This window comes from Macrobrachium nipponense, chromosome 43 (genome assembly GCF_015104395.2).
Source record: "Macrobrachium nipponense isolate FS-2020 chromosome 43, ASM1510439v2, whole genome shotgun sequence".
Taxonomy (NCBI): domain Eukaryota; kingdom Metazoa; phylum Arthropoda; class Malacostraca; order Decapoda; family Palaemonidae; genus Macrobrachium; species Macrobrachium nipponense.
Genome location: NC_061104.1, coordinates 36,466,262 through 36,493,340, shown reverse-complemented (window position 1 = coordinate 36,493,340; position 27,079 = coordinate 36,466,262). Strand labels below are relative to the sequence as shown.

Here is a 27,079-nt window from a genome sequence, read left to right as displayed (position 1 = left end):
TACGTGTGTGTTCTTTTGCCTCAGAACGTAAAAAAAAGGTGAATACCCTTTTAAATCTAATAATTTTTTTTATGGTCTGAAGAAGGGGTTAACCGGACGCTGCCGCCCCCACATACAGTAACGGAACTATTTCCCGACGGGGCTTGGCACCCACTGGGGGTCATCCATCGGTTTACAGGCCAGATTCAACACTGAACTCCCGAGAGACCGGCAGCGTTGCGCAAGTTCTATACTGGCCTCAGCCTTAATGAGTATATCTGTGAATGTATGCATACATGTACAATGCATGACGTACAGCCTATCATCTATAAATGATTCGCTTCTCAAGAATAATAAAGTTTGAATAGACGTTCGTGGGAGACACACCACTGAACCTATGGCGTCAATGAAAGTGAAAATTGGAATAACTGATGACTAGAAACCTTTCAGGAGGGAAACTCGATTCCTTACTCAAGACGGGAGACTTCCCTGACCCAATTCAGGTGGGAAAGCTCCCTTTCGAAGTGCCTGCAAGGAAAAACAACATCCCCCCACGAGTGTGGGCGTTGTTCGCCTTGGAGTGGTCCCCTGTTGCTGAATGAGGTCGTCTCGTAAGGTGAACGACCCAAGACTGCAGACAATCCTGTTCGGTAATGCCTCACGAATCTGAAACTTTGCTTACAACACGGGACCTTCGTATCTATAGACCAGATTCAGCCAAGGATCTTCGAAAGCTCTGGCTCTGAACAGCGAAGATTGATATATATATTTACATATGCTTGATAGATACTATATATATATATATACATATATATATGCTTGATAGCATATATAGTATGTATATATATATATATATATATATATATATATATATATACATATATATATATATATATATATATATATATATATATATATATATATATATATATATATATATATATATATATATATGCTTGATAGCATATACAGTATGTATATATATATATATATATATATATATATATATATATATATATATATATAAATTAATACACTGGAAGTTTTGCCAGAGTAGGAATAGATGCCACAAGTGCATCAGCCCTTGAAAGAATATGAGAAGGACCGTGCCATCATACGCTTGGCACAGGCTTTCTGTTATTGTTTTCTTATTAAGTGTTAATGCACTTCTGGCGTCTGTAAGTCTCTTGCAGTCATTATACAATTTGTGCTACTTTTTCTTATCTTGAATCCTTGAGCTAAGAATAGAAAAAAAAAAACTTGCCCTCTACTGTTCCATCAATGTGCTCTTCAGTCGAGAGCTTTTCCAGCCGTTGACTGACTTAACGATATCTCCAGGATTATATTAGAGATGCAATGGAACTACCTTCAAATGTATATATAAATACAGACAATAAAACTTTATTTGAAACCACATTCTCACATACAAATGAGGACACATTTCATAGTTCAGAAAAAGTGAAGATTGACAAATTTCAAATATGCTAGGTTGGTTCTCCAAATATCCTCTGTTCCCAGATTTGCTGGTTCCCCTTCGGTTGGCGATGTTTCTCATCACGAGGCCAGCTTTCAAAGCTTGTCTAAAGCACCATTATTGCCTCTATTTTGATTCAGTCATTACCCATATGCATACATAACACATACATATATACACACGATTCTATATATATATATATATATATATATATATATATATATATATATATATATATATATATATATATTGACGATCTCTCGCTAAAACATGTGATATTTCATGTTTACTAGTAGTTCATCCAGTTGTACATGCGGGGGCTCCTGTTGATCAACAGCCGCCCAGGGATGTACAAACTGGATGAACTACTTGTAACCAATTGTTGAGTCATGCATAATAAAGAAAAATCGTGAAGATTTGATCAACAGCAGCCCCGGTATGTAGCTACAAACTTGATGAACTACTTGCAAACAAGATTTTTAGACAGTTAGTTTTTAAATAGTAGTACGATAGTTTTCATGTTTATGTATTGCTGACACAGAGGTGTCTTTATAACAAATATATAATGAATTTTTGTACCACTTGACCCTGAGGAGGTGTGAAAAATACACGAAAGCGCTTGATCAGCTCCTTTCATTCCTTCCTCCAGCTCTATGACTATATATATATATATATATATATATATATATATATATATATATATATATATATATATATATATATATAATATATATATATATATATATATAATATATATATATATATATATATATATATATATATATATATATATATATATATATATATATACATATATACAATATAATACATAGATATTCTAGCACTGTCTTTTCTTCATGTTCTTCAGTTACCACGAGAAAATCTCCACATATCTCCAGAGCTTTTCCAGCCCTCAGGAAAGATAAACAGAACAACAACAATATTGATGATGCTGATTTATCTCTAAACCGACTTATGTTTCTACCATCGTCTTTAGGGCTGATCTAGTAGATTCATATTCTAATATATAGCAGAGTTCGGGCAAATATTATTCGGAAAAGAGAGCAGAAAATGAAATTTTTAAATTTACAGCAAATTTTACAGTTTAGAAAATTTGTAATTTTCATATGCTTCTCCATGAATACCCCCTGTTTATGTATGTGCACATACTTATGCGAGTTTGGAACGTAGATGCATACAGTATATACTATATATATATATATATATATATATATATATATATATATATATATATATATATATATGTATGATATATAAGTGTATGTACATTATTGTAAATAAATCACCACCCAGCTGTTTACTTCAAAAAGAATTGTAGACAGAAAATCCAGGGAGTCACCAAGACCTGAAGATATCTATCCGTTGAGAGTCAATCGGAACGAAACCTGCAGCCACTGGCCACGCCACCTGTGGGCGAAGTCTTCAGAGGACCCAGCACTAACGATCAGCGCGAAAAACTCCTTCCACTCAATTTTGTCTTTCCCAAGACAATTACGAAGAACTTTTTCCTCGCCCACATGTCTCCAGATATCAAACCACTTCCTGAACTCAATCCCACGGCACTTGTTTTATTCACATTGACTTCAATCGCTCCAGAACTTACATATAAAATTATATTTGCGCTTTGGTCTACACAGTACTTGCTTTAATATGAAATGGCTTAGCCACATTTCACTTCTTTCTGCGATCGTATTTAAGCTGACGTTTGCACTCTCCTCTCTCTCTATATTCTTATCACTGTGGCTGTCATCAGATCCATAGTAATTTAAATAAAGAGTACTTCATACCTCCTCTAAATTCAAACTTACAAGTTACTCCAGTCACAGCTTCTCCTCCAACCTAATCTAAGACGAAGCAATATACCTAGACCGTGCCAAGAAGTTCCATACGTATGCGCGTGCACACACACACACACATATAAATTTTTATATATATACTTACGAATTTTGATCACATCACCGTGATTCATATACATACATCGAGTTGCAAATGTCTTTTAAATATCCAATTCGCTCTACCTCGGAATTAATATATTTTCATATGTTAACCGAAGGGGAATTTTTTAGTTGATAATAATTTCATCCTCTCGTGGGTTCGAACGCCTGTTAAACTTAAATTCTGTTGCCTTCATTCAGACATTGAGACTAGGTGCAGCAGATTGAAGTGATATGCTACGTCGACACGTCGACGAAAAGTAGAGGAAATCAGTTTCCTAAATCTATTTCTATACTCCTCCTATTTACTTGGCTAAGTGCTATGTGGTCTTTATTCCATGAAATGTAGGAATTTCGAGTGAAAAGACTTATAAAGTCATAAGGAAATAAAACATTAATTGCTGCAAGTACAGCGACTCTAGCGAAAGACAAGATATTCCCCATTTGAAGATGTGGGAGGTCACTTATTATTTCAAACAAAATCCCTTAATATAATCGGCAAATGAAACATTATGTTTAGACCTGAGTGTGCTTCCAGTTCTTAGTCTGCTTTTGAAATTTCCGAAGGGCATTTTTGAAAAATAGTTTTTTCTGGCAAAATTCTCGTGGAACAGGCATCTTAATGGCCTTAGTCTAGCTGAGGCCTGGGGAAAGCAAGGAAAAGGGAAGGAGGGAAGAAAGGTCTGGCTCGATCCTCTGCTGGATAAAACAATCTGATCTTCCTGCAAGCTGTGGTGTGAGACGCTGTGTTGAGAACAGTCATCAAGAAACCAGCTCAGAGTCTGCAGTTGCCAGCAGCGGTCGTAGGTTCGGTGAAGCAAATTTTGCTAGATATGCGGTCAATGTCGGGTTAGTGATGACGATGTATCATGCGAATGCTGGAACTAAGCTGGCTTATATTGAGTTCAATCTTCCAGAATTCCCTGGAATCAACTTTTCGAGAGAACAAAAGAACAACATGGTTGGCAAACATCTCAAACAGATTACCTGGTAACTGAAAGTTCTGCTGGAGATTTGTGGATTGACGACAGCTTAGAACTGATGTACAGCTCTCAACATCACCCTCGAACATAATATAATCTAATTTAGCATTTAACAAAATATATGAAAAAATAACTACACACTGATATATTTCATTATGATTATTACAATAGTGACAAAAGAAAGGTTTAGCTATATGCAATGATTTAAGTGCTGTTCATGGCCTAATGTTTGGAATACTCAAAGGCAAAGAAGAAGCACAATGTTTATGTGTTTACAATGACGTCAAAAAGATGAGGTTTTCCATCTATTTCTCTTTTTATTCTTCTGTATGATTTTCCTTTTCCCTGTTATTCAGATTGTATCATTTGTACTTAGTATGTTGGGGTGTGTTCGATGATACACTGATTTAAGGATGATAATACGTTAAGAAAAGTTGTGATTATCATCAATTTCAATTAGGCTGTTAGAACAAGAAGAAAATATGGTAATGCAACAAAGACTCGAGACAAATAATATTAATTTACCTGAATGTCCAGAACACGTATTCAAACGTCAATAAAACAAACTCACGTAAATTTGCCTCTATGAAGTGACTTATTTCATGCCTTTTTAAAAATGTGCTTTTTAACAGGGCTGCGGCAAAATGAAACATTACTTGCGCAGCATCACTCGTACACTGAGCGCCCTGCAGCAGCCCCATCCTTCCTTCTCAAATGGAATTGTGTCACTGAGCCCGTTTTCCCCTTTCCAGCACTTTATGGAGCGCGAGCGAGGGAAGGTCGTCGTCTACGTCACGACACTCGGCATCATCCGGGACACTTACGAACGATGCTTGAGGATCCGGAAGATCTTGTGGACGCTGCTGGTGCGCTTCGAGGAGCGGGACGTCTTTATGGCCAGAGACACCCAGATTCAGCTGCTGGACAGACTCCACGCCAGAGGGATCACCGTGCCCCATGTCTTCCTCGAGGGACAGTATCTCGGGGTAAGTTACAAGACCCGGTAGAAAGCCAATGGTAACATTTCTTTTTTCTCAGTAGATTGTCCCTTTTTTTAATGAGGAACTGCATAGAATGGATATATACATACATACATATATATACTATATATATATATATATATATATATATATATATATATATATATTATATATATATAATATATATATACATATATATATATATGGACTGGTAAAAATGTTGACTGTTACAACAGATCCATCTAATATATATATATATATATATATATATATATATATATATCTATATATATATATATGACTGGTAAAAATGTTCTGTTACAACAGAATTCCATCTAACAAAAGGCCATATAAACGCCAAAATATAGAGAGAAAATACTATATTTCAGAGACTGCTGTCTCCCTCTTCGGGTAGATGAATGAAAAAAGTTACAGAGAAGGTGGTATTTATACCAAGAGGTCCACCTTTTCTGTAAATTTTCTCACTCATCTACCTGAAGAGGGAAACAGCAATCTCTTAAATATAGAACTTTCTCTCTATATTTTGGCGTTTTTAAACGATGGTTTAAGATGGTTTATGAAATCAAGCATCATAAAAAATAGATATGTATTGATAAAATTTTATATGGGTAACTAAAGAAAAATATTAACATTGAAATGCATATGTACACGCTAATATTTTTGTTAAATTCTTGTAAATTTAAGTCAATTTTGATAAAACTCTGCATGTAATACTATTAAAACTGTAAAATATTGCATATTTACTCTAGTTAAAGATAAACAAATTGAATTGATTAACTTTAAAGACCAAAACATAAAATTTGCTGGTGCATAATCATCTAAAAGGCCTAATGGCATTCTTATGCATTCATCTTTAAAAACTATGATAAGAAAATTTACAGGTCCATAAAATCATAGGTGTGAAAGCTACTCAGTGTTCTTTGAAAATGAAAATTCTACCGCGTTGAAAATTTTCTGATACTTGTGGTATAATATTTCTTAGGTGATCTTTTCCTCCTCCATCGTGTGGAAATCATTTCATCATATCATAATTCTTCACAACAAAACGCCAATTAGGTCTCGTTTGTATGACTATGAAGAGATGAGTACCAATTCGTATAACGAGTATTGAATCACCAACTCAGGATTCGCTGACTTCTGGGAACGAAAGTGGGAATCTTTTGATCTCTGCCAAGAGATCTCTTCTTTAACTTACAGTGTGTTGCACTTGGACTTACATCAAGTCATATGTTCTGGTAATAGCACATCTGAACTCTCTCTTATCTCTCTCTCTCCACAAACACATATGCACATACACACACACACACACACACACACACACACACACACATATATATATATATATGATATAATTATATATTATATAATATATATATATATATATGTATATATATTATATATATATTATATACATATATGTAGAATGAAACTGCGTACAATATATATATATTATATATATATATATATATATATATATATATATATATATATATATATATATACATGTGTGTGTATGTGTATACTATATATACAGGGTGTAACACGAGTTTATGCAAATATTTTAGGGAATGAAAGAACAAGTGATTCCAAGCAGAAAATGTTTCATAAACATATGCAATTTAAGGTTTCGTTTGTCTGTGAGGTGAATGTTTAAGATAGCCATTATCATTAAACGGGACGTTGGAGTGAGTCGTTGCGAAATGGGTGGTGGGGCAGCAGGGAGGGGGTTGGGGTGGGGGGGGGGGGGGGGGGGGGGAGGTGGATGAAGTCTTTTAATTGTGGAATATTTCTTTTTTCTTTTCATTGGTGTGTGATGAATACTTTTGATGGAGAAGGAGAGACTTTTTTTTTTTATAATACATTTCAAATATTTGATCTGTGTAAGGAATAGGCCTATCTTTGATGGAGGGGAGATTCCATTAGGCTTACTTTTCTTTTCTTTATACCAGTGTCCAGTAAATAATATTAACGGAGAGGGAGAAGGTTTTAATGATGCATGCATTTCCCCCCCTTTATTCAGTGTGTAATATGTATATATACATACATACATATGAACATAAAAACACTAATATGCACAAGTGTTTTCTACCCTACCCAGTACACTTAGCCTAACAAACTGTCATGACAGCCACAACTCTTTACATAAGGTAGCAAAATTGGGCACTAGCCTTAAGTACTTTCATAGAAGGCATTCCATAATAATTAATTTGTTTCATATCACAGTACATGAAAGGCAGAAATAAGGATTTGGGGGTATCTTATTCACATCAGCCTAATCGCCGATTTCCTTTCTCTCTCTCTCTTTTTTTTTTTTGTTTTAACAGTGGAGTTCACAACAGTGTAATCTAGAAACTGAACTATTGCAAAATCCATAAATGAACGTCATATCTGCATATTTCACATTACTGGAACAGTAAAGCATTGTTTCCAGTTTCTTGCTCTCAAAATGAATAAGGAATTTGACACTGATTACTCAATCCAACATTGCTTACGTGCCATCTTACTCGCTCATTTAATGGTAACGGTTATTTTTACAATTCACTTCACCAACAGACGAAGCCTTGAAATGCATATGTTTAGGGAAGATTTTTTGTTTAGAATAACTTTTTCTTTCATTTCCTAAAATATTGCATAAACTCGTGTTACACCCTGTGTATACGAGAATATATATATATATATATATATATATATATATATTATATATATATATATATGTTTGTGTGTGTGTGTGTTTGTGTATGTATGTGTTGAACATGCATGCATGTATTCTTATTTGTATAATAAATCTTTGAGGGTAGCATTCGATGCCAAAAACTAGATTAATAAAAAATGAGATTGCTTGTTGCTTTAATTTTTACATCGTGTGTTTATAATGTTGCCTGCTCAATTTCATAAACAAAAAAGTCTTTCAAATGTTAGATCAAACCCAGAATCAGTTTTTCATATTCTCAATATAGAAAGAAAAGTCCGCGCTAATCGTTGCTCATCCTTCTTGACATAAATATGAGGAAATTTGGAGTGTGCCTGTGAAAGGATAAAGATGGGCCCCCTAGGAACAATGAAAGAAGTGTCATTCTCGTGAAAGGAAAACCCGACTGTGCCTCAGCGTTCTTGAAGTTCAGAAGGCGACAAGTATTCTGCATATTTTGTGCGGCCTGACTGTTATGTCCTCTTAAGGGACGGTCCTTTGGCATATGAGAATGATATAATCATCAGCAGCAGACAGGGTAAAGTGGACGGAATCGGTTTTTTCAAGCAACGCCGTCGCTCCGACATGCCACGTTTTAAGACCCGAAGTGCTGTGGATAACGGGCCCTGATTTCCCTAAGGGACATCTGTAGTAAGATTGTCGTCTCGCAGCAGCGACAAGAACGCTCAGATTAACGGTGCGCAAAGTGCCTTCGTGCAATTTATAACGAGTAACGACAGGGGGCATCGGTAGATTGAGCCAGAATATCCTGCAAAGATTAACACTGGCATGATGAAACAATCACGAATTTCCGAGAGCTACGAAACGCCAGAACTTTTAAAGAGACTTTTTATCTCGGCCGCTTGGCGGCGCCACCCTCCACTTTTTCCTCTCCATCCCAATTGAAAAGAAATTGCCAGAGGGTAAAATGTCGCTGTCGGTATGACCTTTATATAACAGGAATTTATTTGCTCACTACAAAAGCGTTACTTTCGGCGAATAAAGAAATGTCTTAAAAAAAAATGACTGAAGAGAAAGTGACACTGATTGACGCGAATTTGAACTCCTGTGATATCACACGAATAGCTATTAGGCCTTTGACTTTTTTTTTCTTTTCACTGTGTCTTTTACTTTCCTTTTCTTGTAGTGGTTTCTATAATGCTCTTGCCTCAGAAGAAGTATAAGGTTGTCATCCCATCGGCTTCTGCATAACAAATGACTAGTGCGTTCTGTTTAAATACTGACAGATCGACTGCCCTTGCTTTCTCCATAAATGAATAGACCGAGCATACGTTTTTTTTCCTTTTTTGTCAATGTCTTTCGTAATTAAAATGCCAGCGCATTTATCAAATATTTAATTCTGTTCATTATTGGAATGACAGAGTGTTCGAGGTCTAACATCAGAATAAAATGACATATTTTGCTCTCATTCATCACTTCATGGTTGACAAAATCAGTCTCATTTTGTAATCGGTATTCAGCTTGAATTGCATAATAGCCTACCGAGCTGACTCTCCTAGAGAGTTCTATCCTGTCCAGAATTGTCCTACGGTTCTGTCACCATCACTGGCCCAAACAGCAAATAAGCTTAATATTGAACTTGTTGCCCTATTTTGGTCCCACGTAACGGCCTCGAGAACAATCTGACTAAGGAAACAGTTGTTCCAGCCTTTCGAAAGTCCAGCGACTGAGTCTCGTGTATTGTTATAAGAACTTGCGCTGTCATACAGCTAGACTGCTCTTGTCAGTTAAGGAACCGTTCTCATCTCATATTATTCATGATGTAAGAAATGATAAGAATAAATAAAAAAAGAAAAAACTTTGTTCTCGTCAGACAAGCGAATCGTTCTTGGAAAAAGTGGTGTCAACAATATGAGAGTGGTTGAGTGGTGGCTTTTCCTGCAATTTTCACACACAGTATTGTTTGCGTTAGAATTTCTGGTTTCAGGTAAACTTATCGCAAGATAAGGCTTTCTCATAAAACAAGTAAAAGTGAACGTAACGCTCTAGTTGCCAAGTATTGTATAGAGAGATGGGATGCGATTGGTCAGTTCTACTTCGCTAAAGCCTGTTTGCAGTCGTCGGTGAAAAGTCTTTTGATAATTTCCTAAGCGGAAATTGGTCATTTCAGATTGCGCGGTTCAGCGTCTGCCTCTTTCCCCCCAGTTGCAAGCTTTGGAATTCTCTCCTTTCGCCTGTTTTCATGGCTGATAACCTTTCTTCATTCAAGAGGCAGTTGAATCCCATCCTCAGGGATGAAGCCTGAGCCTTCTCTTGTCTTCGCCTTTTTTTTTATTAATTAATTAATTTATTTATTTATTTATATTTTCGAAGGTCCTGAACTATAAATGTCAGTAAGTTGACCCACGTTGGCCTTTGCTCATACGGGAAACGAAAGGAATGCGTTCTAAGACTTAAATAGAACAAGTAGAAAATGTTGTACAGCCACGGCCCATGAAACTTTTAGCCACAGCCTGGTGTGTTCTTGGCACATATAGCGGTGCCAGACGCTCGGTCATGACTAAATTTACCCTTAAGTAAAATCAAAACTACGAAGTATAGAGGGCTGCAATTTGGTATGATTGATGATCGGAGGGTGGATGATTAACATACCAATTTGCAACACTCTAGTCTTGGTAGTTTCTAAGATCTGAGAGCGGACAGAAAAAGGGAGGACGGACAGACAAATAGCCATCGCAATAGTTTTCTTTTATGGAAAAGTGACAGATAGCCATCTCAATAGCTTTCATTTACAGAAAGCTAACAAATAATAATCTGAATAGTTTTCGTTTACTGAAAACTAAATATCAAATTGTGGCAGAACCATGGTCTAAACACTAATTAATTTCTTTTTGAATTCCTTTAGTGGCTAAAATCTGCTGACTTTTCATTAGAAGTGGATCTGAGAAGCTTCCTTGTGGCTCTGGTGCTGAATGAAGGCATTTGCTCAGTCACTGCTGATGTCTTTGTCAGAATATTTTCACTAGCGAATAAGGAGAATTGTTTTAATCAGTAATTCTACAAGATGCTCTTGTCTCCTACTACACACTTAATTGTTCCTCTGACGCTAAGTATGGGGGGAAAACGTAAGATTAAAACCTGTTTCCCGGGAACTCAAGTTTAGGTACTGTTTTCTCCATCACTTCTTTTCCCAGCTTTGAGGATAATACTTATGCAATCTCCAAATACTCAATCTTGCCTCTCAGTTGCCAAAATAGATGTACAATTGTATATTTGTATATGTATTCTTGTGCAAAAATTCACATTTTATTTTATTACGTTCGAAATATTCTTTTCCACATCAGTTTGGTGTCCTGATTTCATTGTTCTTTGTTAGAGACAATATTCTCGCTCTCCTGTCGTCCACTTCTCGCTGAAGGGGGAGCTGTGGATTGATCGTATTTCTTGAATAAACGCAGCGTCACGGCAACAACAGATTCCTGGGAGGAAAAGATTTTATTCTTTAGAATATGGCAACACTTTCATAGGAAAATATCTCTTCTTTTGAAGATAGCAACACTTTCATAGTGAAATGTCTCTTAAAATACGTTCGTGGGAACCCACTGATACATTCATTCATTATCATGATGGAGTCGTTCATTGACGTTATTCAGATACATCCAAATGGAACAGAAACCAACAGATGGAAGAGCTTAGCTTTATAAAGTTTACTTATGCATCAGTATTGTTTCTGAAGCTCAGCATGTCACTAGTAGCGTTTCCCATGATTCTCTATCCTTCGTGAGCTCATTCCAGAAAAATGATATTTCAAAGGTATATGGATATTATATCTGAAATTCCAAATGAACAAAAAACAAATAGAAAATACGCCGAAGTCTCTTGGGCGCAATCAAGTTTTATGTATATCGTATAACGCTGTATGAGCCGCGGCCCATAGGAGCCTCCGTAGGGTGGTAGTGCTGTCAGTGGACCTCGTACGGTGCACTATAGGTATTATTTAAGGTTCTTTGCTTCGTGCCTTCGACCCCTAGATGCAACCCCTTTCGTTCCTTTTACTGTACCTCCTTTCATACTTTCTTTCTTCATCTTACTTTCCACCCTCTCCTAACACTTGATTCATAGTGCAACACAACTGCTAGAGGTTTTCCTCCTGTTACACCTTTCAAAACTTTTATTTTCCATTTCAGCGCTGAATGGCCTCTTAGGTCCCAGTGCTTGGCCTTTGGCCTAAATTCTATATAGAACTCAGCTCAGCTCATAAAACCTTCAACCACAGCATGTTAGCACCTATAGCGATGCCAGACTCACAATCAATGCTAACTTTACCCTTAAATATGAGAAAAACTACTAAGGATAGAGGGCTGTACTTTGGTATGTTTGGTGATTGGAGGGAGGATGATCAACAAACCAATTTGCAGCCCTCTAGCCTCAGTGGTTGTTAAGATCTGAGGGCAGACAGAAAATACGGACGGACAGGCAGACAAATAGCCGTCACAATGGTTTTCTTTTATGGAAAAGTAACAGTTAGCCATCTCGATGGTTTTCATTTACGGAAGTCTAACAAATAGCCATAGCTATCATTTACAGAAGTCTATCAAATAGCCACCTCAGTAGCTTTCATTTACAGAAGTCTAACAAATACCCATCTCAGTAGCTTTCATTTACAGAAGTCTAACGAATAGCCATAGCTATCATTTAGAGGAGTCTAACAAATAGCCATAGTTATCATTTACAGAAGTCTAACAAATATCCATCTCAATGGCTTTCATTTACAGAAGTCTAACAAATAGCCATATCTGTCATTTAGGGGAGTCTAACAAATAGCCATAGTCTTCTCAGTAGCTTTTATTCACAGAAGTCTAACGAATAGTAATCTCAGTCGTTTTCTTTCACGGAAAACTAACTGATAGCCACCTCAATCGTTTTCTTTTACAGAAGAGCAAAAAAAAAAAAAACTGATTATGGTAGCTAATGAAGAATTCTTTTCCAGGATGCGGAGGTGATCGAGCGGCTGAACGAGTGTGGGGAGCTGCGAAGACTCCTGCAGCCTTATAGGGTAAGAAGCCCAGGACGCCTCTCTTCCGCTCGGATGCCAGTTGGAAAAACGAAGGCCCCTGCATTCCCCAAAATTATATGTGGTTATTCTTTGCTCTCTCTCTCTCTCTCTCTCTCTCTCTCTCTCTCTCTCTCTCTCCACATGATTGTGCTTATCTTTTGGTTTCAAAGATTAGAAAATTAAAAAAATGCAGTAAAAATATAGACACGAATGCTGTAGCTTCAGAGATAAAAAGTGAAGGCGTGTGTGTGTGTGTTATACTGTACTTACTAGACGTCGATGTAAACATACCTGTGTTATTTCTCTCTCTCTCTCTCTCTCTCTCTCTCTCTCTCTCTCTTCATTTATTCCAAATAATATTTTCCCTTACAAAGCAAAGACATTTGGTGTTTCTAAGTAGTAAGTGGGATTGTTCATCTCTTTGTTTTGTTTCTCTGCTCCTAGACCTTTCTTTCTCCCCCCACCCTCTCTCTCTCTCTCTCTCTCTCTCTCTCTCTCTCTCTCTCTCTGTCTCTCTCTCCAGTTGACAAGGCTACTTACTGCTCTTTACCATCCTTGGATTCAAATATAAATTAGATGTGAGCATTGACTGATGCCTCGGTGTATCATGAGGATAAATGACATAAAACACTCACGTGGCTTCAGTATCTACATTTATATATATATATCCTTTATATATATATATATATATATATATATATATATATATATATATATATATCCCTCATCCTCTGGAAAAATGGATCATGATGAAAGAGTTCTTAAAAAAAATTATTATTATTATATATATATAATATATTATATAGATATATATAATGAAATATATATATACGTTATATATATATATATTAGATATATATATAATATAAGATAAATATATATGTATATAATATTCTATATATATAATATCTAATATATATATATATATATAGTAATATATATATATTATATATATATATAATATACCATCTATAATATATATATATATATAATATGAGAACTCTTTCATCATGATCCATTTTTCCAGGATGAGGGAAAGGATCATAAATAAAAGATTTTTGGTGTTTTTTCTTTGTAGGTCAGAGCGAAATCGTGGGTCTTTAATTGCTGTATGACGCAAATGCTTAGCTGACTTTTTTTTTATCTATTTATTATTTTGTTCGTACTAATAATGCCTATATTTTCCTTTAATTCTTAATAACACATTGCATCTAATAAAGATATTCTATTTATAGTAATTTAAACCGTAAAATATAGTTCTGTTCCTTTTCGCGTCCATGTTATTTTTCCATAATTTACATAAAGTAAAGTTCGCTTTGCAAGTTCATGGCTTTTTGGCATATTCAGCAATGGCACAAAAGTAAGCCCCAGGAGTCAGTTAGATTGCTGTCATCATTATTCTTCTTTCCCCTTTCTCGTTTGATACTGCAAAGAGCTTTGCGGCGCTTCAATATAAGAACCGCTAACCTGACGTGTGATCTCCATTGCAGAAGGCATCGTCGAACTCGTTCTGCAATTCCTGCGGAGGCTTCCGACTGCTGCCCTGCTCTGCTTGCAACGGCTCCAAGAAATCGGTCCACCGCAACGACTTCACCCTGGAATTCGTCGCCCTCAAGTGCTCCAGCTGCGACGAATCGGGCCTCGTGAAGTGTCTGGAATGCGCTGAATACAAGGAGGAACACGACGATCACGCGCCTCTCTGAAAACACCTCCAGGAGAAAGACAGAAGATCAATCTGACTGGAAGTTCCTCCCGCGCTCTCATTCATGTCCCGAATGGTACTTCAAGTACTGGATGTGATGTGATTTTGTTTTGCTAGAATATATATACATAAAAAAACATATTGCAATAGAAGATTTAATGGTGAGGCATAGTGAAGTTGGTCGTTTTGTGAATCTGTTCATCAGGAAAACCTGATTAGAAGACAAATATTTTCCGACCGCGTCAACATTTGCAATGTTTCAGCCTCGTGCTCATGACTCATTTGCAAAGTTCTGAAATGCAAGTAAGACTGCAAGTCGGGTATAGAATACGTCCAGCATGAAAATACATTATTCTCTCTCTTTCTTTCTCTCACTGTCGCTTATCACTCCAGATGAACATTTTGAAAGACTTAAGAAGAGAAGTGGAGCGAGTGATCACTCCCCAAAGGACGACATGGAAAGAGAAACGGAGAGAAGCTTCACTCTCGCTGACCGATGTGATGACAGATGTGATATATTATATATAATATATAAATGTTATCATTACTATAGTAACTTATACATCGATGTTTGTGTGTGTGTTTGTGTGTGTGTCCCCTGAGCTTTCATAACGGTTTACCGAGTTTAGCTTTAGGAAGAAGTGATCGTCATGTTGATTTATATGTTTATATACATATGTATATGGATATATTTATATATCTCTATATTATATGCATATACATATATATGTATATAAAAAATTATATATATATATATATATATATATATATATATATATGATAATATATATATATATATATATATATATATTTATGTGTGTGTTTTGTGTAGCTTAGTTCTGGCAAATTCCGGTTGTTGTGTCTGAAGCGCCCCCATCTTCATTGTAAGTAGGTGTGCGGGTCATCTGCATTCAAGCAAACGCAATGACAGTTCCTTTCCCAAAAACCGCAGTCATTACGCATTACGCGAATGTTCAAGAACAGGGGGGAAGGGGAATGACCTCATGTACATCATTCCCGGTAGGGTGTAACATATATAAATCGATCGGGCATACTTAGCGTAGTAAGCGATCTTCCTGGACTTACCTCTACTTTCATGTTTCCCATCAAACAATTGATTATCAAACCACTTGAAAAGGGGAAAATGTTTTTTTACATATTTCACTTACAATCTTGTGTGGACGAAGCTGAGAGAAATTCCCACAAGAAGCTCGTCAGCTTTTCAGAATGGCTAGGAGATTTTAAGCTTCTGATATTGGGCTGTAGTCTTTCATTTTGTCGTTTTTGAAATGGTTCCCAACGGGAAACCACAGACCAGGTTCATCTGTTATAAGAAAGCCATCGAACAGACACAAAAAGAAAAAAAAAAGAGCATATATGAGCTTTTACTGATTATATAAAGATATATAAATGCAGAAGAATGCTGGGGGTTTAAAACTGTGGAGAATAAAAAATGAATTTTCCAACTCAACTGTCAATCGAGAAGTTTTGATCGACCAGTTATTTTGTGCAGGATAAACTGACCTTTAGGAGTTCGTTTAAGAAAAAAGTGGTTTTTCGCATTTGATTAAACCGCAAAATCAATTAGAGTAAGCATTATATACTTCGGTCTTGAAAGAGACAAACATTTCTTTATTCAACTGCATCAAAGCAAATCGTGAAGAGTCATCCAGGCTAAATCGATTTAAAATTTTTATTTTTTACTGCAGTGTGCAGTACAGAGTGATATATATATATATATATATATATATATATATATATATATATATATATATATATATATATATATATATATATATATATATATATATTCAACGGCAGCTTTTGATTCTGAGATTCTTTTTTGCTCTCCAAGTTGACTAATAACAATTTTTAAAGCTGGGTATTGTTTCCATATGCTATTGCTCTAATGTTTAAGCCTGGGTAACAACTGGCACATTAACACGAAATAATAAACGAGTTACATTAGTTATTTCCTGTAACTTCCCCATCCCTCAAACTTGAAGCGACCCGAGCAATTGCAGAAGTTTGCAGGTTCTAAGCCTAGCGGAAGGTTAACGCACCAGACGTCATTCCTCTTCTGCGATTCTCGACGAACTTCCTGGGAAAGGCAACTTGCGACATACATCCTTGTCTGTTTTGCTTGCAAGGCTTTCAAAAGACGAATACTTCTTTCTTAGCCAAGATGAAAGCTTTCATTCACTTCCCGATGAGGTGGAGTTCGCATGCAAGAAAGCTCGGTAACTGATGCCGCCCCCTAGAATGCTGGCACAATGGTATACGTCATTTGCCAGGTTCTTTCAAAAATAACTCCTGTTATTATTCTCCCATTGAAGAGAAGTCTTCAGGTACTTATACTCTCATGAGGTTCCTGAATGGTGACAGGTATAATGCTAAGCATTTTATGTTATGCTCACATCCCAAGACAGAATGGGTTCTTATTTGATTAGATTAATCTTCATTTTTGAAGGTAGAGTTAAATAAGTTGGATTCAGATATAGCCTATTCCAATCTAAAATTCTTGAGAACACTGCCTTAACGTAACTATACTTTACAGGTGCTTAGAAATGGCAGTTCATGGCAAACGGAGAATTATAGTAAACAGGAGCAGTGGGAGATTGTTCGCCTTCACCAGAAATACGTGGGGCGCGTTTAGTGTCACTGTAGGTGCTGGGCCGTAATCGTCGTCAGGGTGCTGGAGATACAGACAGGATCCCAAAAGGTCCCTCTCTTCCAAAGGTGCACAATGCATCCCGCTCGTGTTACTCTCCTTTGGTAACATCTACGTAAAAACAGGACAGTCTATTTGCAAAATCCTGCTGCGAAATAGATAAACAGACACAGTCGAACCAAAAATGTAACTAAGTGCGAAAAGTAGTGTGTTAATTTTGTAGTTGTCTATTTTTTCCGGATATTTGTTCATTTCATCATTCCCACTACCATAAGTTTTACTCATAGGTTTGTTGGTATTGTTATGATGATGAAGATGAAGATGATGATGATAACCAGGGTGGAAAAGAAAATAACTTTTAGAAAATGATCACTGGATGAAAATTTGAACTGCATGATTTCATTGCAGACCTGTAAAATAGTCTACTCCTTTTTTGCAATTATCTCTAAATGAATCATTTCTTGATGCGTTACAGCCAGAGAAACAAGAGTAGAAAACTATCTGGTACAGAAATGGGGTTTGAAATTACAAATTTGTACCATGGGAAAGGCTCTGTTCCGTGCGCGCTATAGACCCGTATATGTTTGTTAAACGTCGAAAATCTCAGAAGTGTTGCCTTCGTCAGGTAAACACTTAGATATTGATCGCCAGATGATGCTCCTTAGATTTACTCCAAAAATAATGTACCAAATGTATCAGTGTTTTGATCTGCACAGCAAAGTGACGAAAAGAAGGTTGAGGACACTTCTGGATATCTGGTGATGGAGAATATACTAGATTTTTGGTGTAACATTCCAATAAATGATTATGCTACAGTAAACATGTTTTAATGGCACTATTACTTTTAAGTTATTTCATGGGTGCAGCAAAAATGTAAGAATTTCGTTCATGAGTTAAATCACCTTCTGCACAATTTATTGTGTCTGTACTGCCCACGTGATGTAACAGGCATGCTTTCGAATGGGGAAGAAAACGTCTTGAGAATGACTTCATTCCAATTGGATGAGGATTGACTCGACGAGGCTCCCCCGTTGGAAACCTTATGGCAGGCATTGTGAGGCGTACTCTTAACTCATATTGTGCTCTCTTTCTTTTCGTCTGTGTCTCTCCAATTCAGCTGAGGCCTACAAGAGTCGACTCAGAGTACAATGGACCTATGTATGTCATTTCCTCCTCGTCGGGTTCAGGAATTGCTCTTGCCTTAAAAGCAAGATATGTACTGGGAGTCTGGGTCAATTTTGCCTATTCCAGACGTAATTTGGTTAATGATTATAACGGTTATTCATTTCTATTGGTGAAGGCATGAGAATAAGGTGCAGATCTTTCAGAGGTTACATGTTAAACCTTCTTAACCTAAGTCGTCCTAAAGACTAAAAGTGGCGCAAGCCAAGACACATACTGTTGCTGGACCAGCTCCTGAATTTGGGTTGGTTTAACAAACCGAACTCCCTTTAGTGTTTTCAGAAGTAATTCACTTCAAATTCCTTGAATGGGTGTAAAGTGGCTGTATTTCAGTTCCGTTCTCGTTCATTTATTCAAATTTTACTTCCACAGTTTCAGTTGGCACATAGTTAGCTAATCCCTTAGTAGCTGTTATCATAATTCTGGAACTAAGATTCAGGCCTGAAAATGGAAGAAATTGGAAATCAGTGATGCACCTATACAATAACAAAAGTTCAAAGCCAGGGGGAAAGCAACCTAAGACATTCCTCCCTATCAGCACAATAGTCTAAACTCTTATTTTCATACAAATGCCCATCAAGATATTTTGTAAGACTTAGATTCAAAGTACCACATTCGTAAGGTTCAGATTCTACTTGTTCATCAACTACATTATCAAGTGATCTCACAGGACCTTTAGACCTTGTGCTGGGGTTTGGAGTTGGTATCTAAATGACACTGACTTTCTCTCTTTGCTCAAGAACTGAGGTTGCTTGAATGTCACAATCTTCAACACGCAGAGAAAGGCAACCACTGAACTGTAGTGAACATCTCAGCTACTGAGTTCTCTACATTAGCAATTGCTGTATCTAATCATGTTACAATATCTTGAGCTAACATGTGTGAATTATTTGGCAATTTGGTTATTGTGTATTATTTTCATACGTATCACAAATAGAATTTTCACTCTCCATATTTACAGGTCAATCAACTTGAACAGATTTGCTTGATTTCCTAAATATTTTTGTGCTGTTTGACATTCTCCATTTTTGTAACATCATCAGCATGACTTGAATGCCAAGTCAATGTTCATAATGATAATGTCTTTTTATGGAATGTGGAAGGTAATTTCAAGATGAAATCTGCTCTTAATGTATCTTTCCTTACTTCATACTTTTAAGGTTATTGGCTGTATGGGTTGTCATGTTCATGAAATAATGCATGAACACCAAGATACAAAGGTTAATTGATAATACTAGATATCAATTCACCAAGATACAATGGTGAATTGATGTCAAGTATCATTTTTTTTTTTACAATTTTTTTCCGGAGCAAAATTTTGGATGACCTTTTAGATTTACCTCAGAAATTCCTTAAAAAAGATATTGGTATTACATTAAGGGACTGTTTAAAGAAGGGGCTTGGAATAAAACATTTGTAATTTACTGAGCCAGTCTCTATTCTTTCCACCACTCAGGGTTTTGTCAACATTGCTAACATCTGATTAGCAACGAGGTTACCCGTTAAACCAAACCACTGCTAGTTAGAGCATAACGTATGAAATTTTGTTTAATATCCTTCTCCTTCATAGCAGATTCAGATTCTTTGGAAAGAGAATTATGAAATATTATTATCAAGTAATTATAGAGAAGTTTTGGATAAATAAGGTAATATATGATTGGGCCACATGTGTAGATTTTTTTATTTCTCAGAGGGATTTTTATGTTTAGATCACTTAGATCTGCGATCTGCAACTTGAAAAAATCATAAAGACCAATCGTTGAAAACGATTTAAAGCAAATAACTCAAAGGGAATGCTATATTGCAAAAATTTTTCGAGTTTTGTACTAACACTTTGCCTCTTTGGAAATCTGTACAACTACCGCATACATCATTTACTAGTTCAAATCTTTAGGAATGCCATACATGATCATTCAATAAATAGAACAATTTATCTTTTTCTAACATGAGCTAGGTGGAAGTGAGCACCTAATGACACTTCAGCATTTATCTAAAACTGTACATCATGTTAAGATGTCTCAAAGACTTGTTAGTCCATCCGAGGAGACATCGTGTGCTCACTTATCTCTAGGAGCATGTTTTACCGTTCATTCAGTGTTCTAATGATTTTGTCTAGCTTTCTTTTAAACTCTTCCACACTGTTGCTGTTTACAACTTCTGGTGGTAGTTTATTCCGTGTGTATCTTGTACGTAAAGAAGTTCCCACAATGTGATATGTTGTATATTTTCAGTTCTAGTTTCCATCCATTATTTCTTGTCTGGTTTTCTTTTAACGTAAATAGGTCACTGTCTTCTTTTGTTATGCCTTTTAGTATTTTGAATGTTTCTATTAGTTGTCCTCGCAATAGTCATGTTTCTAAGCCATACATGTTCAGGCTCTCTAGTTGTCTTTGGTAACCTATTTACCTGATGGATGGAATTAACTTGCTGGCTCTTGCTTGTACCCCTTTTAATCTATTTATGTCCTTTCTTAGTGTTGGTGACCAAAACTGTACTGCATATTCAAGATGAGGTCTAACTATTGATGTGTAGAGCTGCAGCACCCGTTTCCTTGTTTCTGTATTTGAACTGCCTCTTTATTTGTCCAACTAGTTTCTGTGCCTTCTTTTCTGCTTTTATGCAGTTTTGTGGATTTTAAGTCCTTGGTAATAATGACTCCAAGGTCCTCTTCTTGTTCTACACTATTTAGGTCATTCCCAAGCAGCATGTAGTTGGTATGAGGGTTGTTTTTTTCCTATTTGTAACACATACACTTATCCACGTTAAAGGGCATTTGCCATTTTTCTTTACCACTCTCCTATTTTCTTTAGATAATTTCTTAAACTTTTTACTGTCTCTGAGTCTGCGGCATTTACACCTAGTTTGGTGTCGTCTGCAAAAATGGCTATCCTGCAAGTTAATCCTGCATTAATATCATTAATATATATATATATATATATATAGATATATATATATATATATATATATATATATATATATATATATATCTATATATATATATATATATATATATATATATATATATATATATATATATTTACAAGAGTGGGTCAAGGACAGACCCCTGAGGAACTCCACTTGTCACATCTGCCCATTCAGATTTTTCACCTTTTATTATAGACTCTGTTTTTCTATTAGTTAGCCAGTCTTCAATCCAGTCTGCTGTTGCTCCTACAATTCCTAAAGCTCCAACTTTTGTCATTAGTTTCTTGTGGAACTTTGTCAAAGGCCTTTTGGAAATCTAAGTAGAGTACTGGCAGTCCCCGGGTTACGATGGGGGTTCCGTTCTTGAGGCGCGTCGTAAGCCGAAAATCGTCGTAAGCCGGAACGACACTTGGAAATATGCCTTAAACTAATAAAAACTTAGAGACCTTACCTGTGTGACATGCAAGTATTACATGATGTGTAGTGTGGTTATTTCAATGCCAAAGGATGGTTCTTGAAGGTATATATTCTTTATTATACTCTTGTGACACTATAAAGCACAATCTTGAAGTATTACCAAGTCCTTAGTTGACTTTAATATACACTAATACACTTAATCCTTAGGTTAGATTATACACTATACACTATACACTATGTAATCCTTTGGTAGTACATCCTGGAGTACACTAAAATCCCAGTCTGGTAGCTCTGGAAGGTAAAAGTATAACACAATTAGTACAAAATACTACACAAAGTCCTGAATGCAATATGTAAATTATAGATATCAAGAGTAAAAGAGTTAATGTATGTTAATTAATTCCTTACTTTTAGTTTATAATTCCTTACTTTGAATTATATCAAGAGTAAAAAAGTTAATGTATGTGAATTAATTCCTTACTTTTAGTTTAAATTTGTCGTTCTATGTAACCCTGGATGCACAAAGTCTTGTGTGGCCCCATAGCCTACATCATTCAGGGGGTTCTGGAATGTACAAAAAATAATTATGTCAGTAAGTACTCTATGCATAGTAAGTTACATACAGTAATATGCACCATACAGTGGTTTAATATCACATATATAACATGTATAAAACTTAGTTAATGTATGTTAATTAATTCCTTACTTTTAGTTTAAATTTGTCGTTCTATGTAACCCTGGATGCACAAAAGTCTTATGTGGCCCCATAGCCTACATCATTCAGGGGTTCTGGAATGTACAAAAATAATTAGTATGTCAGTAAGTACTCTATGCATAGTAAGTTACATACAGTAATATGCACCATACAGTGGTTTAATATCACATATAAAACATGTATAAAACTTAGTTCATGTATGTTAATTAATTCCTTACTTTTAGTTTAAATTTGTCGTTCTATGTAACCCTGGATGCACAAAGTCTTATGTGGCCCCATAGCCTACATCATTCAGGGGGTTCTGGAATGTACAAAAAATAATTTTGTCAGTAAGTACTCTATGCAGAGTAAGTTACATACAGTAATATGCACCATACAGTGGTTTAATATCACATATAACATGTAGTATAAAACTTAATTTAGAAATTCCTTACATAACTTACCAACTTTTAGTAAGTCTCAAAGCTGTTACCTAGGTTGTGGGAGATGGAGGTGGAGGTGTAGAGCATTCATGATAAGGATGCATTCCAAACCTAACTTCAGTGTGCTTTATCACAGATAACAGGCTAGGATGATGGGCAGTCTGGAATGAAGAATTAATATTAAAGGACAGTATGTAATCACTTAGGTGTACAAAATTTATTGTACGTATGCAAACATTAAACACAACTGAGAATTCCTTACCTTCAGCAAAATGAAGACATGTAGGCTATGTAGAGGTCTGGTTTATGTAAGTCACAGGTGCATGCCAGTCTGGAATGATAATGTAATACATATGATTATAGTATGTATGTTACATACATAACATGGTTATTACATATGTAATAATAAAACATTAATAAAAAAAAATGTCCTTACCAAATTCTAGTGGTTGGCTTGCTTACTGGGATGGGCATATGGTAGATGAGTGGGTGGCTGGGCTATGGAGTGGGATGGGCAGGTGCTTGGGAGTCTGGAATGATAAAAAATATATAAAATGATAGAGTTACTACTGTAACTACTGCACATGTTATTACTGTTTGACATATGTAGTGTGTAATACGTATGTACAATATAAAAAATGAAGAATTCTTTTACCTGAAGGAATGGGAGAGGTGATACTACTCGTATCAACTGATGAGGGAACATCTAGATCTGGAAAGAATGATAGGGTACATAAATATAAGGTGGATGTAACTGTAGCATATGTACACTTTTAATAAAATTTCTATTAGCAATTTATAAAACATTTTATACAAATTTGTTAAGGATTCCTTACCTGATGAATAGGGCGAGGCATCAAAACCATGGAAAGGCTCAGGGTCATCTGGGTCGCTGTCACTATCAAAGGGGTCTGAAATGAAAAAAAAATAATAAGGTTATGCAACATCAAACACATTGTACCACTATGTAAGTTAGTGTACGTATGTATGTAGGGTGTAAACAATTTCCAACATGAAAATGAGAAAAATGAAATTGCTTACCTGATTGTACACGTACAGGTGGACGGGCTGCTACAGAGGGTCCAGGTACAGGGGGATCTGGAACTGTCACGGTAGTACAGGGAGATTTGGAACTGTCACAGGTTAGTACAGGGAGATCTGGAACTGTCACAGGTAGTACAGAGAGATCTGGAACTGTCACAGGTAGTACAGGGGGATCTGGAACTGTCACCACTTCTGCAATAAAATTACAAATGATGAAAATTAATGAAGTTACAATTTACTCTTACATTTAGTTGTTACATTAAAAAATTAACACATTTTAATATGTACACTATGTAAACACATAAATTAGTAAAACAGTTCAGAATTCCTTACCAGGACTAGGAGTGGGAGGTGGTGGTACTGGAGACTTGTGAAAGAAAGTGTCAAGCCTGGACTGCACACTTCTCTTCGTCTGCTTCTCCTTCAGGGTCTCCTGGCAACGTTAGGGTCTTCTGCCTCAAAAGAAGCCAAGGCTCTCTCCAGATGAGTAAAACCCTCTGACAAGCCTTTCACAGTTAATGACCTGGCTTTTGGCTCTGGTGCCGCCTCCTCTTCCTCAATCATTTGTTGTTCAAGTTCAAGTAAGTCCTCTGCAGACAATTCCTCTCCATGGGATGCCAGCAGCTCTGTTACATCATCAGGTTCAAGATCTAGTTTCAGCCTCTTGCTTAGCCCTACGATCTTCCTCGTCACAGTCTCGACGTCTTCTGCCTGGTCAAAGCCTTCAAAACTGTGCACAAACTGTGGACACAGTTTCTTCCAGGCCCCATTTAAAGTGGTCGTCTTCACCTCGTCCCAAGCACTTGCAATATTTTTCACTGCATCAGCAATGTTGTAGCCCTTCCAGAATTGCTTCAGTGTCAACTCCTTGTTAGCTTCTATGGCCCTCAAAGCAAAACGTATGGTCCTTCTAAGGTAGTAAGCCTTGAAATTAGCTATTACTCCCTGGTCCATTGGCTGTATCAGCGATGTGGTATTGGGTGGGAGGTACACCACCTTCACATTAGGGTGCATGTCGCTCAAATTTGAAGGGTGACCAGGGGCATTGTCCAGGACTAAGAGGGCCTTAAAAGGCAGACCCTTCGAAGTCAAATACCGTTCCACTGCTGGCACGAAATGGTCATTGAACCAATCTTCGAAGACCATCAAGGTAACCCAAGCCTTCTTATTTGATTTCCAAATCACAGGGAGTTGACTCTTGAAAATGCCCTTGAAAGCCCTGGGATTCTCGGCCAAATACACCAGCAAGGGCTTCAGTTTCAAATCGCCACTTGCATTGGCCCCAAACAGCAAAGTCAGTCACTCCTTTCCAGCTTTATGGCCAGGTGCTGACTTCTCCTCCTTGGAAAGGTACGTTCGATTTGGCATTCTTTTCCAAAATAATCCAGTCTCATCCACATTAAAGACTTGGTCAGCCGTGTAAAGCACATCCTAATTATCGGCCAAACCACCAGGAAAACTACCTGCTGCTTCGCTATCAGCACTAGCAGCTTCACCTTGCAGCTTCACATTATGCAAATTTGCACGAGCCTTAAAACGGTTAAACCAACCTCTACTCGCGGAAAATTCACCACCAGCACTGCCTTCGCCAAACTTTTTCACTACTGCCTCATGCAGCGCTCTAGCCTTCTCCTGGATCACACTTAAGCTCACCGGAACACGTCGCTGGTTCTGGTCCTCCAGCCAGATCATGAGCAATTTCTCCATTTCAACAATGCTCTGGCTACGTTGCTTCTTGTTTATCACCGTTGACTTCATCGGTGCAGCATCCTTAACGTGCTTCAGAATACGTTCCTTGTCCTTCACAATGGTTACCACCGTGGTCCTGCTCAAGCCTAAAGAACGGCCTATTTCGGTGTTAGTTTCTCCCTTCTCCGAACGCTTCACCACGTCATATTTTACCTCCATCGTGATGACCTTCCTCTTCTTGGATGAACTATCATCGGAGGAAGTACTTTGGCGTTTAGGAGCCATTGTAAATTTGCGAAAATGGCAAGGAAAATCAGCAACGTCTTAGCACACAACCGACTGAACTTCAGGCAGACACGCGATTGAAGTGGCGTCCTTTGGTATTGTTACGCTTAGCGTCCTCGACCGTCCGAGGTCGTTGTTCGGTCAATTTACCATACAGTTTAATAGCGTTAATTAATTTATGCGCCTCCACTCAAAAACTAGTTCTGCGTATGAGGTATCGTTAAAAAGCATAACAAAACGTCGTAACCTTGGAATTTGCGTTGTAATCTAACCAGAAACTTAGTTTTTTAATTATGTACTGGAAACAAGCAATGATTTTTTTCATTATTTGCGCTTTTGGACTGTTTTAAACTGCGCATCCCAAGCTAGTGTATTCATTCGCACTAGTTCCGCATATGCGGCGTCACTAAAAAAATTCAAAAAATACGAAAAAAAAAGTGTCGAAAATCATCATAACCTCAAAATTTTTGTTGTAATGTAACCAAAAACATATTTTTATTATATACTGTGCTAAACTATAAAGGATTTTTATCATAGCATGCATTTTTTAAAAGCGTCGTTAACTCGGAGCGTCGGAAGCGTCAGCGTCGTAACCTCGGAACAAGCGTCATAACCCAGGACGGATTTTCCATTAAATATTTAAGAAAAAGCGTCGTAACCTCGGAACGTCGTAAGCCAGAACCGTTGTAAGCCGGGGACCGCCTGTATACCTATTGCTCTGCTACTGTCGTAAATATACCAAGCATGTTATGGAAAAGCCCAAGAGGCCTGTTAGGCATGATCTGTTTTGTCTGAAGCCATGTTGACTATTTAACAACAGGTATTTTTTTATCAATGTGATCCACAATTTGATCTGCAATTTTGGACTCAGAAATCTTACAAGGGACTACGTTAGACAGATTGGTCTGTATTTTCCTGGCTCTTCTCTT

The 27,079-nt window shown here is 36.8% G+C and overlaps 1 protein-coding gene across 1 annotated transcript in view; it reads left to right on the top strand.

The window, feature by feature from the left end:
- Nucleotides 1-15,506, top strand: part of LOC135213652 (uncharacterized) — an 81,837-nt gene extending 66,331 nt beyond the window's left edge. The window contains exons 2-4 of the mRNA XM_064247693.1: nucleotides 5,144-5,377; nucleotides 13,033-13,098; nucleotides 14,589-15,506. Of these exons, the coding sequence (XP_064103763.1) occupies nucleotides 5,144-5,377; nucleotides 13,033-13,098; nucleotides 14,589-14,801 (513 nt within the window). The 3' untranslated portion in view covers nucleotides 14,802-15,506. The remainder of the gene's footprint in view (nucleotides 1-5,143; nucleotides 5,378-13,032; nucleotides 13,099-14,588) is intronic.
- Nucleotides 15,507-27,079: the final 11,573 nt, after the last annotated feature.